Raw genomic sequence first — 18,050 nt, 5'->3', positions numbered from 1 at the left:
AGAGGAGAGAAATCTTTTCAGGCTGTTGCTTCTAAGCTTTGGAACGATCTTCCTCTCTCTTTGCGCTTGATGGATCTACTGACTCCTTTAAGAAACATCTTAAGACGTTTCTATTTGTTCAGGCTTTTCCTTGATTTTCTGGAACTCCTGTGTTGTTCTCAGTATTATCTTGATCTTTAAAGTATATACTTTTTTGAGTATTGTTTTGATTGTTAAAGCGCTTTGTGACCCTGGTCTGGAAAAGCGCTATATAAATAAATATTACTTACTTACTTACTTACAATTAACATGAACATCAACTGTTTTTTTTGGGCTATTTTTACATCTTTATTTTCTGGAAAAACAATGACGTTCGTTCCTTAACTAGCAGCGTTTATTTTTAATAAATTGACTCCGTTGCTCATCTCGCACTCATAACAAGTTCAACATCAAATGTAAGGCCGCATATATAATCAACAAGTTTGAAACGCAATTTAGGTAAGAATCCATGTCATTCTTGAGTGAGGCTGTTGAGTTTAAGGGATATTGTCAAATGAAAAGCAGAAAAATGGGAAATGATTCTTTGACACTTTTATAGCATTTTTCCTTATCAATATGAATTAAAAGATGTAATAAATAAATAGTTTTTGGTAAATTTGATTCAAAAATAAAATAAAAACTGACATGAATTATTCAGACATGACAAATGTTTTAGTTTTTCGATCGATGATTTGAGGTTTGAGTGGAATAAAATTAAAATAATAAACCATTCCAAGATAACTAAATATAACCGATTTGTTTTTGTCATTTCGCAGTAAGTCCAAGATGATCCTGTGTGTTCAGCTGTCGTTTGTCAGAAATAATATTCCCACAAATCCTTTATTCAATTTGTCTTCTTATTTATTTTCGTCAGCTCGTCACGAGAATTCAATGGTTTGGTTGAACTGAATTAAATCTGGAATAGTTTGAATGCAGAGTCTGCAGCAGACATAGAAGTGTGATCAGAACACGACTCAGGTGTGTTGCTAAATACCTGCACATTATTCACACTGATTGGCTGCAGCTTAGTTAGATTAAAATACTAAACTAGAACTAAATCTACCTTAATTTAGATGTTTTTCAGTTTATACTGACTTATTTTTGATAGTTTTATAAACGCATATTTAACAAAAATTAGCTTTGTTGACGTTTTATATCACAACTAATCCAGGTTTTATGAGATGATTGTGTTACTTGAATCACATGTTCCAAGAACAGAACCCTGAGCAACCTCAACTACGTTTTCTTGACTCAATGGAGCACCGGCTCTACTACGAGTCGCTCCTGGATGTCGTAGGAGAGCTCTATCCCTCCGGAAGAAAGTCATTTTGATTTGCTTGATATGTTTTTTCAGCCAATGGCTGGCGTTCTTCGTCCTAAAAACTGTCTAAATTCTAAATCTGTCTAATGATGGAGTCACCCTTTATCTTTCACCTTGTCAAAGTCACAAAATAAGATTCTCCTTTGTCAAATAGTTACAAACTATCTTAAACCCGGACTCGCACAAAAACAGGTTGCGTAGCTAAACTCAGATTTACTTCTATTTAATCCACGTCATGACGTTACGGCGATGTTAACAGTATTGTTTAGACATTAAATGACTGATAAAAGTTAAGCGCTTCTTGTGATTTTTACAAAATAAAATTGTATTTGCACTTTTTTTTCCCCCTTATATTTGCACTTTGTCATTTTTTGCACTTTGTTTTCTAAATTTGCACTTTGTCATATTTTGCACTTTGTTTTTTATATTTCCTCTTTGTTTTTTATAGTCCATCCATCTAACAAAATACCAAAATCAAAAAGTGCAGAAGACAAAAATGTAAGATGTACTTTAAGATCATGATGTGATTAAGTGAACTGATGTACAGAAAACAACTTTTGGGGTGAGTCTGGGGTTATTTTTGTAAATGGTTCTCGACAAGAAGGCGTATTATAGGGAAGCAAAAATCTCAAATTCCAAGGTTTTTTGCCACTTTTTTGAAGGGGGTTCTATGCAGCCTCAGATTCCCAACCTATGCATTGACTCAACTCCCGCCTTCACACTTGATTTTTGTTCCCAAATAAAATGCTAAAAACATGCGCCACCTTTTTCCTTCAAAATACTCTCAGAATACTCTTAAACTTGTATTGTGATTGGTGCCATTTTGAAGGGAACGTCTCTGAAAAAAACCACTCACCAAAGTAATCAGAGGGTCCAAGACGTCCCACCTCCACGTACTCCTCATTGTCGGACCTGCGCTGCAGAACTGAGGCGATTCCCTGGAAACAAAAGAAAGGCGGGAGAGAGAGAGAGAATTAGGACGAGACACAAAGCAGGGTTGAGAGCTAAAAAAGGTTTTAGGGGTGAAGAAGTAAAAAAAGAAAAAGGGGGTGAGGGGGGGCAACGGGAGGGGAGGAGTGATTTGAAATGGGCCTGAAAATCATCAGGGGGATTAAGTTTAGGAGAAATTCCTTCGCTCCATTAGGACGCAGGTGCACGGGATTTAGCTCGGACAGACACCTGCACAGAAGGACGGTAAAGAACTCGACCACATGAGCGTGAAGACAATAGTTGAAAATCCGTCTTCCCGGTTGACTTCAGATCTTTATTCCTCTATTCTCTCTCGAGGACTCAGAGCCATGTTCTCATAATCGAAGCAACAAACTGTAAAACAAATGTGATCGTTCCAAAAAAAAGTCTCTAATCCGCTCTGCTCCTTCTGCTGACCCGGCTTATGATATCAAACATGAATATAATGAGTGTTAATGAGGATCTGTGTCTGAAATGCAAATAAAGCAAAAAAAAAAAATGAAGAAAGAGTTGAAAAACAAGACATGAAAAAACGCCTCACAGAGAGAAGAAGAGAATTAGGGCAATTATACTGGATTGAATTGAATCAAAGTCATGAGGTAAAGTTCTTTTTATGTTAATATGTGATCAAGAGTTGATGCCGTTTCCCAGACAAACGCAAACGGTTCAAGTAAAGTTTAATAGATCGCTATCTTTTAGTTGGTGGCGCTCCAAACTCTTTTTGGTCACGAATGGACGGATCTTTCACAACACAAAGTCAAGATCATAGAATTGTGAAAATCGTATTTTCTACTCGCCCTCATGTCGATTTAGGGATAGGATTATTTTCAGAGTTGTTGACAAAAATGTTAATTTTGATGTAGCGATCGGAGCTCGGTTGTCTTCGTCTGTGATTTCGACAAAAAGTACTTCCTCTCATTTTAGGACGTTGAGCGAGCAGCTTCTGCTAAAAACAACCTAAAATTTATATTGTTCAAGATACAAGATGGACGTTACAGACTAGAACCATGGAGATATTTGGATGTTTTTAAGTGTCTTTTCGGGCAACTCCAGTCGCTACATTAAAATGAACAAACATTTTCGTCTGTAACTGTAAAAAAGAACGTATTACTCTGAAAAGTATCCCAACCTTTGCATGAGGGTGAGTAGAAAATGAGTAAAATTAGAATTTTGAGCCTTGACTGACAATAGTATGCGATAGAAAAGTTATCTTAACCTCACCGGGCGTTGGTGATTTGTATGTTTTAACCACAGTTCACGAACAGTTGAACGCACTACTGTTCCTCCTTGTGTATCCCTAGTCCTCGTAACACTTCCGACGACTCCACCCGAGCCAGCTAAGTCACTGATGACAATAAGGTGGAGTTGGACACTTCCATCCGAGAGCTGCTGATAGAAATGGTGAACTCCCAGTCAAGAGCCTCGAGCTAACATCACTATCTATCTGTACCATCTGCATGAAAACACAAGCGTTCTTCCTTTGACTCTTGGCAGGGCTAAAATGCAAGCTACTCGGTTGTTGCTAGCACACTATTTTGCTGTGTCTCAAATCACACACTTCTCCAAGTGCACTGGTTTACAGTACACTTGAAGACAGTGCATGAACTTGGCCAGTATACACATTTTCAACAGGTAGTACCATCTCAAATCAAAATCTGCCTCTACGCACTTACCGGAAATGACTCGACAGCTTCTTCTTCTACTACTTTTTAACGCTGATCGCAACCAGCAATTGGAACAAACACTATCACCGACGCTTGACAGTACTTTTCGCCATTATTAAGTTGCGTTTCATTTTGTTATTACTGTTGTTGTGTTGTTTTGTGGTAACATTTAGTGTTTTCTCGAGACATTAACGCCGCTATCTGCTCCGAAGATGTGTCGTGGGTGACGTTAGCTACACACTTCAACTTCTTCTTCTACTACTTTTTAACGCAACTTTTGAAACAAGTTATTAAGTTGTGTTATTATTATTGTTGTGTATTTTAATTGGTCGACAACATTAACGCCGGTATCTGCTCCGAAGATGTGTCGTCGGTGACGTTAGCTACACACTTCAACTTCTTCTTCTACTACTTTTTAACGCAACTTTTGAAACAAGTTATTAAGTTGTGTTATTATTATTGTTGTTGTGTATTTTAATTGGTCAAATTCGTTTTTTCTCAAACATTAACGACGGTATCTGCTCCGAAGATGCGTCACCAGGTTCCGTTTAGCGTCATCTACGTCACTAAAAGTGCGTCCCCATTAGCAGTGTGCGAAAATTGTTGACGCACTCGAATGGGCAGTAAATTGAGTGTGGATCGATGGACACTTTCCACCCTCAACGGCCGCCATCTTAGTGACGTAGATGACGCTAAACTGAACCTGATGACGTGCCTTCGGAGCAGATATCGGCGTTAATGTTTGAGAAAAAACTCATTTGACCAACTAAAATACACAACAATAATAATAACACAACGTTACACAACTTAATAACTTGTTTAAAAAGAGGCATTAAAAAGTAGTAGAAGAAGAAGTTGAAGTGTGTAGCTCCAGTGTTTGATTTGAGACAGTACAACATGTCGAAATTTGCAAGTACATGTCTTAACGTGTACTGTAAACCAGTGTACTCGTAGAAGTGCGCGATTTGGGACACAGCCCAAGATTCGTTGAGGGTGGAAAGTGTCCATCGATCCACACTCAATTTTCTGTTTGAGTGCACCAATGTAGTGCTCATTGCGCACTACATTTTCGCATTTACTGCACATCGGGACACACTTGTGCACTCAAAATATTAAGTGTGCGATTTTGGACACACCCTTTTGTAAGACTGGTCTACTGGGCAAAGGGACATGTTAGAAATGAGGTGGTGGAGCGACAATAAGGGACAATATTAGGAGCCTCTTCAACAAACCACCCTTGATATTGAACCGATCACCCCCAGAATCTCTTTCTTCTTCATTCTAACAGCTTTAAGATTCGTCGGTGTTTTCACTTCAGCCTTATTAATCAAACGCCGACACTGTGAGATCACTTTACTTTCATTTACTCACATTCCCTCGCCGCTCGTCATCCTTGTTAACGCTTCAATGTGTTGTTTTATATCCGCCCTTTGATCCTACAAGAAAGTAATCCCGCTAAGGGGTCCCGGCGGGTCACGCAGTCCTCTGAGGCTCATTGATAATTCACTGCTACTGTAACCGGTGACTACGTGCCGAAATGCAATTTAGCAAATGGAGCTTAACGTTGCTTTTATACGCCGAAGATCAATGCGGCTAATGAATGGAGTCCTTTTTTTTTTTTCTTTTGGTCCGAGTGCAAGCCCAGAGGACAAAGGTCAAGATTAAAGAGTCTTAACTAAGTTACAGGTCTTTAAGACGTTCCCTCTTTAAGAGGAAGTAGGAACTGCACACGTGTATCCAGACAGTTTCAGTGACCTTTAGAGTAAGGTATTTTTTTTTTATTTAGCGTCCCTCGTTGCTAACAGCCACGTACCCTGGACCTCCACCTCCACCTCACACTGATGCAGTGAGTTCCTACAGAAAGCAGCGTGGCAGCGAAGAGCCTCCGTTGTTTACAAAAGGAATAGCTGCAGGCCGAGGCGCTGCTCCCGGGGTGGTACAGTGCGAGATGGTTATCGGGACCACAGAGGACGAGGTCTTCTCATATATATTGTACAGTGGAGGGGGGCTGCACTGTCTCACTTTGTTTGGACACGAATAGAAAAGGGAATCGACCCGTTGTAAACACAGCAGACCTTAATGTCCTCGTGTCTTCGCTTCAAACCTCCCACTTTTTCCAGACTCCGTGCAACAGGCCGTTATTTCATTATACAGCTGTGACTGTGTTCGCCGGTGGTGGACGATCGTGCGCGACTGAGGACACCAGTGGCAGCTGTTGCACATGTTAACTTTCCATTATGGATAAAGGGAAATGTTGGGATTGCAGTGCTACCAGACACACATCAAAGGCACAGCTGTGGACGGCCACGACCACAGTGTGGTAGATGGGTCGTTCCATTGAAACCAGGGGCTTCTGTTTCCGGTCTATCTCATGAGAACTCTTCAAAATGTGTTTTAGAAGGATAAAAAAAATGAATTTAGGAGTTGACTATAGTGTACTACATAATGTATATTCTTATTTACTGAGAACTTGACGATTAGCAGCTAATATTTACCAGCATTTAATTTTATAATATAAATAAAAGTATAATTTCTTATATAGAGTCATGATTACAAAGATACTATTTCTTTTAGTGGCATTCATTCATGCATTTCCTCATATTAATGGGGGTAACGGAGGGGCTGACATATCCTAGATTCTTTCTTTTAGGCGAGAAACAGGACGCCTGTCCTTCACAGGACTTTCAAAAACATACATACTAAGAAACATCTTAAGACGTTTCTATTTGTTCAGGCTTTTCCTTGATTTTCTGAAACTCCTGTTGTGTTATCAGTTTTATCTTGATCTTTAAAGTATATACTTTATTGAATATTGTTTTGATTGTTTAAGCGCTTTGTGACCCTGGTCTACAAAAGCGCTATATAAATAAGAATTACTTACTTACTTACTTGCATCCATTCACTAACACAATTTTACAAAGTCCCCGATCAACTTCCGTATGTTTTTTGGACTTTGAGTGCCCGGAGCTAACCACTGCGCCACCGTACGCCCTTGATGTTAACTTGTGAAACATAACATATATACATATTTTTCCTTTAATTGTAGTTAATAAAATATGCTCCCAAAGATAGTTAATAACAGGGCTCGTGGCAGTCATTTTGGGGTGTTATTTACCACCCCGTTACAACTAATAAATTGACTTTTTCGCCCTTGTTTTGAATATGATTTTTAACATGCTAGCTAAGATAGTCTGTAATAGTGCTAGCCGCAGTCATACTAGGGTGTAACTTACCACCACATTACACATAATAAATGTAATCTCCAACTGTATTGTCTAGTGAAGACATCTTTTACTTGCTATCTTAGATAGTCGATAAAACTGCTAGCTGCAGTAATGCCAGCGTGTAATGCGTAATAAATTGAATTTTTTTCTGATTGTGAATACAATCTTTACAAGTCATTATTTGGTGATACTTACCAACCCTTAATACATAATATTTTTTTACTACCCCGATTGTAGAGTGAATACTAGCTAATGAATGCTAGCTGAGCTAATCAATAACAATGCTGGTTGAATTATGAGACGACATTTACGACTTTGTCTCATTGCCTATTTGTAAGATTCGATTCTGAATTCTGTAAATCTCAAATATATATACTTCATTTTTAATTTTAAATTTAGGGTGAAATTAATGAATTACTTTATAACAAAAGGACAATTACAAATTCAATGGAGGTTAAGAGTTTTAAATAGGATTCAAGCAGTAATTTCCTGTACTTTTCTTGACCATAACTCTTTCCTATAACTAAATATCACATTTAATATTTGGTAAAATACAAAATATATTATATGACTGCATTTTTCTCAATTCATGTATATTTTAAAAGCTTGTGGGTCACAGTGGGGACCAGAATATTGGTGTTGGGAGGAAGGTGAGTCTGAGGCTTCACGCCCCTGGGGTTCTGTAAAAGCTTGTTTGTACAGTGTGAGGAAAAATGTAAACATGTCAATGTTCATTAGGGCTCTTTTCCCCGGGCAGAAAAAGTGACATCTCTGTATCTTTTGTTAATCCTTACATTTAGTATTGAATTAGTGATCGTTAGATTTGTCTGAACCTCAACGAGAGAGAAGAAGAAAAGGTCGAGTAGGACGGATGAAGTTCGATGGTTTCAGATTTTTTCGGTTGATCAAACGCTCATAAAGTTTTGATGTATTTCAATAAAACTGATTTGAACTGCTTCCCTTTTCCACCGCACTCGCCCTCTTTGACTCATCCCTCGCTCTCCCCTGCCTCCCTCCCTGGAGGCTGGGTCTCCTGACCCTGTGTGAAAGTCAGCAACACGCATTCCACCAAAGTCTGCGCTGCTCTGGGAAAGTCTTTCTCCTCCGGCCCGGGCTGGAGGAAGAGAGTGTTGGCGGAAAATGTGTGATGAAAGAAAGGAATATTTGACGTGAAAGGTGATACGCAGAAGAAGAGAAGTGAGAAGTGTTTGGCCAACAAACAAACAGGTATTATATGTCAACTTGTCTGCTTCACTTCCCCCGTCTCTCCATCCCATAATCCCACAGATTCCTGTGCATGTTTGCCTTCCTCCTTGCGAGGATGTAGCACATTGATGAGTCATGGATCTGAACTGTTATATTTGTGTCTTAACCCCAGCCGGGTTCTGCAGAGACAAACTGGCTTTTAAAGGATTTTCCAAAAAGGATTCCAGAGTGACCAATGCCGAGTAGAAAGTGTGAGATAAGCATACGTTACATAAAAGAGTACAGTATTTTCTGGACTATAAAGTGCACATTTAAATATTCTATTATTAAACAAAATCAACACTGCCCCTTATGTATTAATCCTGGTTGTATTAACTGACCATTAAACTGGTTTTGTGTGATAGATGCACGAAAATCAGCAAGGCTGCGTATTATTACTTCGCAAGGCTCCGTAGTATTACTCCACAAGGGTTCATGGTATTACTCCCCAGGGCTTCGTAGTGTTACTCTGCAAGGCTTCATAGCATTACTCCGCTAGGCTTCATAGTATTACTTCACAAGGGTTCATAGCATTACTCAACAGAGCTTCGTAGCATTACTCTTCAGAGCTTCGTAGTGTTACTCGCAAAGATTTGCAGTATTACTCTGCAAAGCTTCGTAGTATTACTCCACAAGGGTTCATGGTATTACTCCCCAGGGCTTCGTAGTGTTACTCTGCATGGCTTCATAATATTACTCTGCTAGGCTTCATAGTATTACTTCACATCGATTAATAGTATTACTCTGCAGAGGTTTATAGTATAACTCCAGAGAGCTTCGTAGTATTACTCCGCAAGGCTTCATAGTATTACTCCACAAGGCGCTGTGGTATTGTTCTGCTTGCTGATGTAGTATTAATCCGTAAGACCCTGTAGTATCTCTATGCGAGGCTCTGTGATATTACTATGCTAGGCTTTGTAGTATCAATCCACAAGTCTCTGTAGTACTGATCTGTGAGGCGCTGTAGTATTACTCTGCATGCTGCGTACTCTGTGAGGCTCCTTGGTATTACAACACCAGGCTCTATTGAATAACTCTACCAGGCGTTATATTACTTTGTGAGAATCCCTAGTACTAATCCGCAATTGGCTGTAGTATTACTCTGCAAGGTGCTGTAGTATAACTCTGCAAGTCCTGTAGCATTACTCTGCAAGTCCTGTAGTATAAATCTGCAACTCTGCAAGTCCTGTAGTATTACTCTGCAAGTCCTGTAGTATTACTCTGCAAATCCTGTAGTATTACTCTGCAAGTCCTGTAGTATAACTATGCAAGTCCTGTAGCATTACTCTGCAAGTCCTGTAGTATAACTCTGCAAGTCCTGTAGCATTACTCTGCAAGTCCTGTAGTATTACTCTGCAAATCCTGTAGTATTACTCTGCAAGTCATGTAGGATTACTCTGCAAGGTGCTGTAATATTAATCGGCGAGCCCCTGCAGCATCATTCTTTGAGGCTGCGTTGCATTACTCTGTAATTCCCGGTGGTATTACTCCGTGAGCTTGCATAGTATTTCAGAGAATTATTCAGCATAATTGCTCCGCTTCATAGTATTACTCCACAAGGCGCTGTGGTATTGTTCTGCTTGCTGATGTAGTATTAATCCGTAAGACCCTGTAGTATCTCTATGCGAGGCTCTGTGATATTACTATGCTAGGCTTTGTAGTATCAATCCACAAGTCTCTGTAGTACTGATCTGTGAGGCGCTGTAGTATTACTCTGCATGCTGCGTACTCTGTGAGGCTCCTTGGTATTACAACACCAGGCTCTATTGAATAACTCTACCAGGCGTTATATTACTTTGTGAGAATCCCTAGTACTAATCCGCAATTGGCTGTAGTATTACTCTGCAAGGTGCTGTAGTATAACTCTGCAAGTCCTGTAGCATTACTCTGCAAGTCCTGTAGTATAAATCTGCAACTCTGCAAGTCCTGTAGTATTACTCTGCAAGTCCTGTAGTATTACTCTGCAAATCCTGTAGTATTACTCTGCAAGTCCTGTAGTATTACTCTGCAAGTCCTGTAGTATAACTATGCAAGTCCTGTAGCATTACTCTGCAAGTCCTGTAGTATAACTCTGCAAGTCCTGTAGCATTACTCTGCAAGTCCTGTAGTATTACTCTGCAAATCCTGTAGTATTACTCTGCAAGTCATGTAGGATTACTCTGCAAGGTGCTGTAATATTAATCAGCGAGCCCCTGCAGCATCATTCTTTGAGGCTGCGTTGCATTACTCTGTAATTCCCGGTGGTATTACTCCGTGAGCTTGCATAGTATTTCAGAGAATTATTCAGCATAATTGCTCCTCGAGGCTCTGTTCTAGTACTTTGCGAGGAGCTGTAGTATTCATCTGAGAGACTACACAGTAGTCGGGAGCCTCACAGAGTGATACTACTAAGCCCCACCGTGCTTAATGTGCCTTATAATCTGGTGCACATAATACTCTGAGAAATACTCTAGGACTGAGAAGTGCTGACTAAGCAGCGTGGATTGTTGAAAGTTCACAGTTGAAGCTCACAAATTCTGAGAGACAACGGCAGCAGAAATGATCGAGTAATGTCGGGATGTTCCGAGGACGCTCCTCAGAGCCCGATGAAGGTCAGAACATTTGGGCCAGACGTGGATCTAATGACAGTGGATCACATCTAGTGCAGCTCTTCTGACTGGCGTCAAGTATGGAGTTAATCAAAAGTGTGCCGGGATGACAGGCCTCGGGAGGGAGGCCCTCCACGGAGCAGCTCAAGGGGCCCCCATTCAACAAAGCCTCCAGTATGAGCCGAGCCTTTCCTGCGCCACGGAATAACGTCGGCGAGAAGGTTTGGAAGGAAGCGCCACCGGACAGTCTGTCTGCTAGTGGCAATAAACTTCATCAGATCTGTCCGCCATCTTTCGACGAGCTCGTGTTAATCAACACATACGTATAGGTTTCACCGCGTCGGGTTCTCGTGGGTCTCACCTCCGTGATGATGAAGAAGTCGTCACCGGGTTCGCCCTGAACCACGATCTTCTCCCCGTCCTCGAACTGAACCGGCTCCAGAGAATCGGCCACAGTCAGACGCTCCCATTTGTCCAGAGACTCTGTCGAGAGAAAAAAACATAAATGACAAACATCGGGGGCCAAAACAATGTGCGTTTCTATGGTTTATGATATTTGTAAATCAAATGCCCGCTTTGGCCTGAACAAGATGTTTATCGTTACATTTCAAAGTAAGACTCGGAATAAGAGACAATGGTGCATTATTTAGACCGTCAGAGCATATGATTGGAAGTGAAGTGTCTGTAGATTTGTTGACAAGGCTCTAACTTGTAACAGTTTGTATGAAAAATAAAAAAAAAGTACTTAAAAGAAAACGTCCTTAAACTTAATGCAGTTTTGCAGCAACAAGCATAAGCTTCTGGAACTATAATAATATATATATTATATATAATATATACTTTGTTGAATATTGTTTTGATTGTTTAAGCGCTTTGTGACCCTAGCGCTATACAAATAAAAATGACTTACTTACTTAAGCATTTTCTCCTTTGCACTTTGTTACCTCTTTGCGATTTGTTCTTTTTATTTGCCCTTTGTTCTTGCTTTTATGAAACTTCTAGTGTCTGCTTACTAAGAGAAAGCGTAAATTAAACTTTTTTTTCAAACACAATTGGCCGAAAAATGACGCTAGAACCCTTTTAAATCCATGTAAAGAGGGAAATACAATATCTAAAACGTTGTATTTTTCATTTAAAATACTTTTGCTTCTCGTAGAAATCCCTGGACAACTTTGGCTACTTAGTGTGCTAGTTAGAATTTATAGAACTGTATTTTCATGGATATAAATTGTGGAGGGTTTAAAAACATCCTGGACTTGTCGAGTATGTGTTCAAGATGACAAGGTACTCTAAGCCAAGGGTGTCAGACGAACTCTAGCAAGGAACCAAAATATTTTAAGGATTTTGAAAGACCTGTCTTTAGCTAGAACTCCTTTGAAAGGGAAATTCTGAATGAATGACATTATCTGCAATGTCCCCTTTCACGATCAACACTATCAGGAAAAACAGCCCACTGGAGGTTCGTGTTGCACTTAACCCTTGTGTTATCTTAGGGTCAAGGTGACCCAAAGGCCAAATGTGTTTTTGGTATCCCTTGTGTTGTCTCTGGGTCAAGGTGAACGCCCTCCCTGCCTCCATAAATACCCATGCTGTGATTGAGGTTGTTCACCTTGACCCAGAGACAACACAAGGGATACCCCAAACACATTTGTTTCCAGGCCTTTAGGTCAGCTTGACCCTGAGATAACACAATGGTTAAAGTACCACCTTGTAGTCGGGATTTCACTTCCTGTATTCGATTCCTGTCATTACTATTGATCAAAAATTGTAAATCAGTTTTCACATCGACTCGAAAGTCGACGCCACCGACAGAAACGTAGCCGTGAGCACTTTCATCACACGGGCGATGAAGTCATTGAGGGAAGCCTATTTTATCTGGCACCCGGGGCCGGCACACATGCTGAGAATGGACCGCGGAGTTCTTCCAAGAATCTGGAGATGGGATCCTTTTCATCTCTTTTTTTAAGTTATTTTTTTTTCCTTTTTGCAGCTTAAACTCGAGAGCCGGCGGTAACAGCTGTCTTTCCTGACTCTTGCGACCACATGCTCGATGACGGTTAGCTCCGGGTATTTCTGGAAGCAGACGTTTTTTTTGTTTTTTTTTCACGCAGATTCCAAAAACATTAACGATCGCTGATTAAGTAAAACCGTACATTTTAAGGGTTAATAACCAAGTTGGCCAAGATTTAAAGTATTTGTTGGTTTTTCCAAACCCCATGACTTCTTGTCTTTTTTTTTTTTTTCCTGGTAACTGATGCCACGGTGTTTCTATTTGTGTTTTCGTTTCCAATGTGTATGTATTTAGGATTATCCCAGTCAAAGTCTGATGGTCAAGGGGGTGTCCGATGTCCCCCGGTGTGGGGCCGAAGTGTCTGGGAGCCCCAGATGGACGTTTTGTCTCAAAAGGTATATAGGAGCTCATCTAAAAGCAGGTAACACGATATAGAAACGCGCCGGCTAAAGAACCTACATTTCACGCTCGGCAGCGCCTGCACCCACTTGAGTCACCTTTACTCGACACTTGCATGCACAGGACCGGTGGCGCTGGAGCCGGAGCGAGCCCTTTGTGTTTGTGTGACGGAGCACATGTTGTTTCTCCGACCACGACATCAAGGGCTTGTTCCCAATTTCGCGGCTATCTCGGAAATCAAAGACAAACAAAAACATGACCGCCTTCTACTCCTCCTCCTCCTCCTCCTCCTCTTCCTCCCCCCCCGAGAGGAAGAGGGTGGCAGCGAGAGGAATGAAGGGGAGGTGAAGGCACTTGGGAGGCAGGCATTCGGGATACAGGCCTCGACACGGCCGTCGTGGAGAGAGGAGAAGAAGAAAGGGAGTGAAAAGAGAGGGGATCTCTCAGAGGCGCTGTCTAAAGTCGTGAAGTTTGCTCAGCGAGTCATTTGGAACAAAGGACAAAACCGGAGAGAAAAAGGATGCTTTTTTTTTTTTGGGGTCGAACCCTACCCCGAATTTCATGACTTATGGTCGCCGTGGCAACCGTGTGACCGGGTTCAGTGAAATCAGGAAAAAGATTATGTTATGTGGCATCATGCGCCGGAGTTTGTGTGGATTAATCTACAGTCTACGTGGCACAGAGCAGTAATACCCTGACAGAACAGTAATACCCTGAACTCTGGACTGCACGTAAAGCGCTTAAATAATAATAACAATAATAATAAACATCATATTTATTTTGATGATTTACATTAACTTAAATGAAACACTTGAGTAGAACTTACCGAGGATAGACACCTTGCTGAGGAATTCTTCGTACATCTTTCTCTTCCTCAGCGTGCTGCCCTGCAAAACAAAAACACAATAAACTTTTTACAGGTTTTCTTTATCCACAATATATATATATATATATATATATATATTTTTTTATAAACATGTGTTTACTTTTAAGACATGTTATGTAAAGAATCATCCAATCATTCAATTTTTATTTCGTTTTTACTTCATTTAACATGTTTTTTTGTGAAGTGAAATAATGCCATAATAAACATAATTTTTCCTAATTCCATTCATTTAATTAATTTCCTAACTTGTAAACAAAATGTGATACCTATACACAGAGATTAGCATTTTTTTTAATCACCTCCCCCAAGGAGTGAAATAGACAACGCAATAATGTGACTTTACAAAACACAACATAACAAAATTAGTTATGTTAATGAAATTAACATTTCTATATATTTTTAACAATTGAATGTATTTCCATGTGTAGTTTGTATATTTTCCCCCATTTTGCGTAGGCTTTTACTCCGAGTACTCCAAAAACATAAGGAGGTTGTTTGACTCTAAATTGTCCATAGTTTTGAGTGTGTGCATCAATGGTTGTGTGGCTCTGTGTAGCTGGGACAGGCAACCCTAGTAAAGAAATCAGTAGTTGAGAATTAATGTATTTGCGTTTCTGTTTTATTAAAGCAACAGTGTGTTTGATTAGAAATAATGTTTTTGTCTCCCCCCAGTGTCAGAACAGTGTAACTGCGACGTCACTACTTCAGTTCATCGGTCCAGAGATCTACTGATGTTCGACATTAAACGTCATGTATTTCTGCTTCAAAAATGTTGTATTCATCGGTGTCTGCTAAATGGTTTATTTCTTTTCGTGTTTCATTCGGTCGTAAAACACTTACGATCTCCGTCGTAACGTACGATGACACATGTCTGTGTGTGTGGCCACCCCCGCCCTGGCAGAAGAGGGACTTTCCCCCCTCTTTGACATCAGGTGCTCCCTAACAAGTCTAGACCCAGAGGACCCCCTTTTTTTTCCCATTTCCATGAAGAGTGAGAAGAATCTTGCCGTCTGGTGCTGCCATATGGAAATAATATCTGGTGGTGGTTTTTGGTACATTAGTGCCCGAGTCCCGCTGCTGCATCTAATTTCATATCGTTCCATATATTTTGTCTTAAAAGGGAAGAAAAATGCTCCCCAGTAAGCCAGCGTTCAACTCCAGATTGTAAACAAGTTGATTAAAGGGACTTTTTAGCTTTCGCCGGTTTCCTGCAGGAGGGGTTTCTCTGCCAAGCATGTCTGTTTTCATTTCTGCCAGTTATGTTTCGTCGCAGAGACAAAACTTCATGCTCATTAGGGCGAGCAAACACGAGCAATCCACCGTGAACCCAAGAGAAAGAGAAAAAAAAAAAAACGTCTCCGATGCTTCAATACGTTTCTTCCGTCTCGACTTGGGAGGGCCTGGGCACAGGTTGACGACACAAAGATCCTCTATTCGTGTTTGCCCTTGTGCGTCCTGCTCGTCTCGCGGTGAGAGACGAACCGACCCGTCTGTCTTCTCGCCGTCTCAGCAGCGGAGGCTTCAAAGACTGGAGGTGTGGCGGCGCGCCAGCTTAAACCAACTGCACCTTGTTCCCGCCATCACCTTTCATCTGCGTCCAAGTACCTTCCCCAAACTCAACACATCGTTGCTCCTCATTTCTCGGTATCATCTCTCTCTCCCCCCATTGTCTTCTGTTCTGCCGGGTGATTGTGGCCCCGTCGCCCTGATAATGCCTCGCCGTCTCCAGACGTGAAACACGGCGAGACCGCCATAGCAAATTGGAGTATTGTGTGTGACTGGCAGCGATAACAATGGGAGTATTTACGGAGATGATTGACACTACTTTGTTTAGTAAATGCACTTGTGTGAGGACGAGCTGGGAGATGGGAAGCGAGAGGGGCAATAAAAAGCGCTGGATCGGCTTGAGTTTCGTTTCTTCATATTTGATCTACTGGTGTTGAAATATCCATCTAGATTTAGAAGGTGAGGTCATTTACTTGTATGGCTTTCACCAGCACTGTTAACCCTTGTGTTATCTCAGGGTCAACGTGACCCGGAGGCCCGAAAACTAATGTGTTGCCTGAACACAAGAGTGTCACCTTGACCCTATGATAACATAAGGATTAAGAGCTAGCAAAAAAAAGGAGAAAAAATAGGTAAACTAACAATGAAAATGAATACAGTTTATGGACTTCTTTTTGGGACGATTGTTTTACAACCCTAGAACGCAACTGGGCTAGTGGTTAACTCGCTCTATTAGAACATGGAAAGCTCAAATTTAAAGATAGTTTATCTGTTTTACGTACAAAATGACGTACAAAATGACGTACAATCGTGATGGATTACAAAATGACGTCCGATCGCGATATATTACAAAAATGATGTCCGATCGCGATATATTACAAAAATGATGTCCGATCGGGATATATTACAAAAATTATGTCCGATCGGGATAGATTACAAAAATGACGTTCTATCGTGATAGATTACAAAATGATGTCCAATTGCGAAAGATTACAAAATGACGTCCGATCGCGATAGATTACAAAAATGACGTCTGATCACGATAGATTATAAAATGACGTCCGATCACGATAGATTACAAAAATGATGTCCGATCGCGATATATTACAAAAATGACGTTCTATCGTGATAGATTACAAAATGATGTCCAATTGCGATAGATTACAAAATGACGTCCAATCGCGATAGATTACAAAAATGATGTCCGATCGCGATAGTTTACAAAAATTATGTCCAATCGCGATAGATTACAAAAATGACGTTCTATCGTGATAGATTACAAAATGATGTCCAATTGCGAAAGATTACAAAATGACGTCCGATCGCGATAGATTACAAAAATGACGTCTGATCACGATAGATTATAAAATGACGTCCGATCACGATAGATTACAAAAATGATGTCCGATCGCGATATATTACAAAAATGATGTCCGATCGGGATAGATTACAAAAATGATGTCCGATTGTGATAGATTACAAAAATGATGTCCGATCGCGATATATTACAAAACAGACGTCCGATCGCGATAGATTACAAAAATGACATCCGATTGCGATAGATTACAAAAATGATGCCCGATCGCGATAGATTACAAAAATGACATCTGATTGCGATAGATTACAAAAATGATGCCCGATCGCGATAGATTACAAAAATGACGTGGAAACGGCTAAAAGAAGTACTAAAAATGAACTTGCAACTTTTAAAAGGCTGATAGCTTGTTTAATATTTGAGATACATAGCTCTTATTTACTTTAAAACATTCTCTTGTAATTCTTACAATAGAGTAGAAACCAACATATAAAGATCCTAGTATTCAAGTTGAGCTTGTTCGTTTCTTTAGTAAGATGTTTGGTGAGGGTAAAGTAATTTTGATAGAAAGATAATTATGCGTAAATAATCTTATGAATTAAAACAGTTTTGTCTTAATTCAACTGTCTTGTATCACTAAAATTGACACCTTGTTGTATATGGGAGGAAACCTTGTCTCTACTTTTCCCAGTCATTTCGTTCGGCTCTTCTCGGAGGACCCTAAGGCGTTCCTGGTCAAAACTCTCCGTTGGATCCTGGTTCTTTCTATAAGGTCGGACAAGACTATACCTCACCAACCACCGCAATTCGATCAGATTCCGAAGTCCACGCGGCTCTATTCCGAGTCTCTCCCGGATGACCACCCATTCTCACCCTATCTTATAAAAAAAACTCACTTCGCTGC

General features: G+C 40.4%; 1 protein-coding gene across 3 annotated transcripts in view; it reads right to left on the bottom strand.

Moving 5' to 3' along the window:
• prkar1b (protein kinase, cAMP-dependent, regulatory, type I, beta) overlaps window positions 1-18,050 on the bottom strand; it is a 61,151-nt gene that overhangs the window by 1,342 nt on the left and 41,759 nt on the right. For all 3 annotated transcript variants that reach the window (XM_087808425.1, XM_087808424.1, XM_087808423.1), the window contains exons 8-10: window positions 14,266-14,326; window positions 11,391-11,512; window positions 2,196-2,277 (exon numbers count right to left, since the gene is read on the bottom strand). In XM_087808425.1, coding sequence (XP_087664551.1) covers window positions 2,196-2,277; window positions 11,391-11,512; window positions 14,266-14,326 — 265 coding nt within the window. The remainder of the gene's footprint in view (window positions 1-2,195; window positions 2,278-11,390; window positions 11,513-14,265; window positions 14,327-18,050) is intronic.

Source organism: Callionymus lyra, chromosome 15, assembly GCF_982586985.1.
Source record: "Callionymus lyra chromosome 15, fCalLyr1.hap1.1, whole genome shotgun sequence".
Taxonomy (NCBI): domain Eukaryota; kingdom Metazoa; phylum Chordata; class Actinopteri; order Syngnathiformes; family Callionymidae; genus Callionymus; species Callionymus lyra.
Note: the sequence above shows the minus strand (reverse complement) of the source record. Positions and strands in the feature narration are given on the sequence as shown.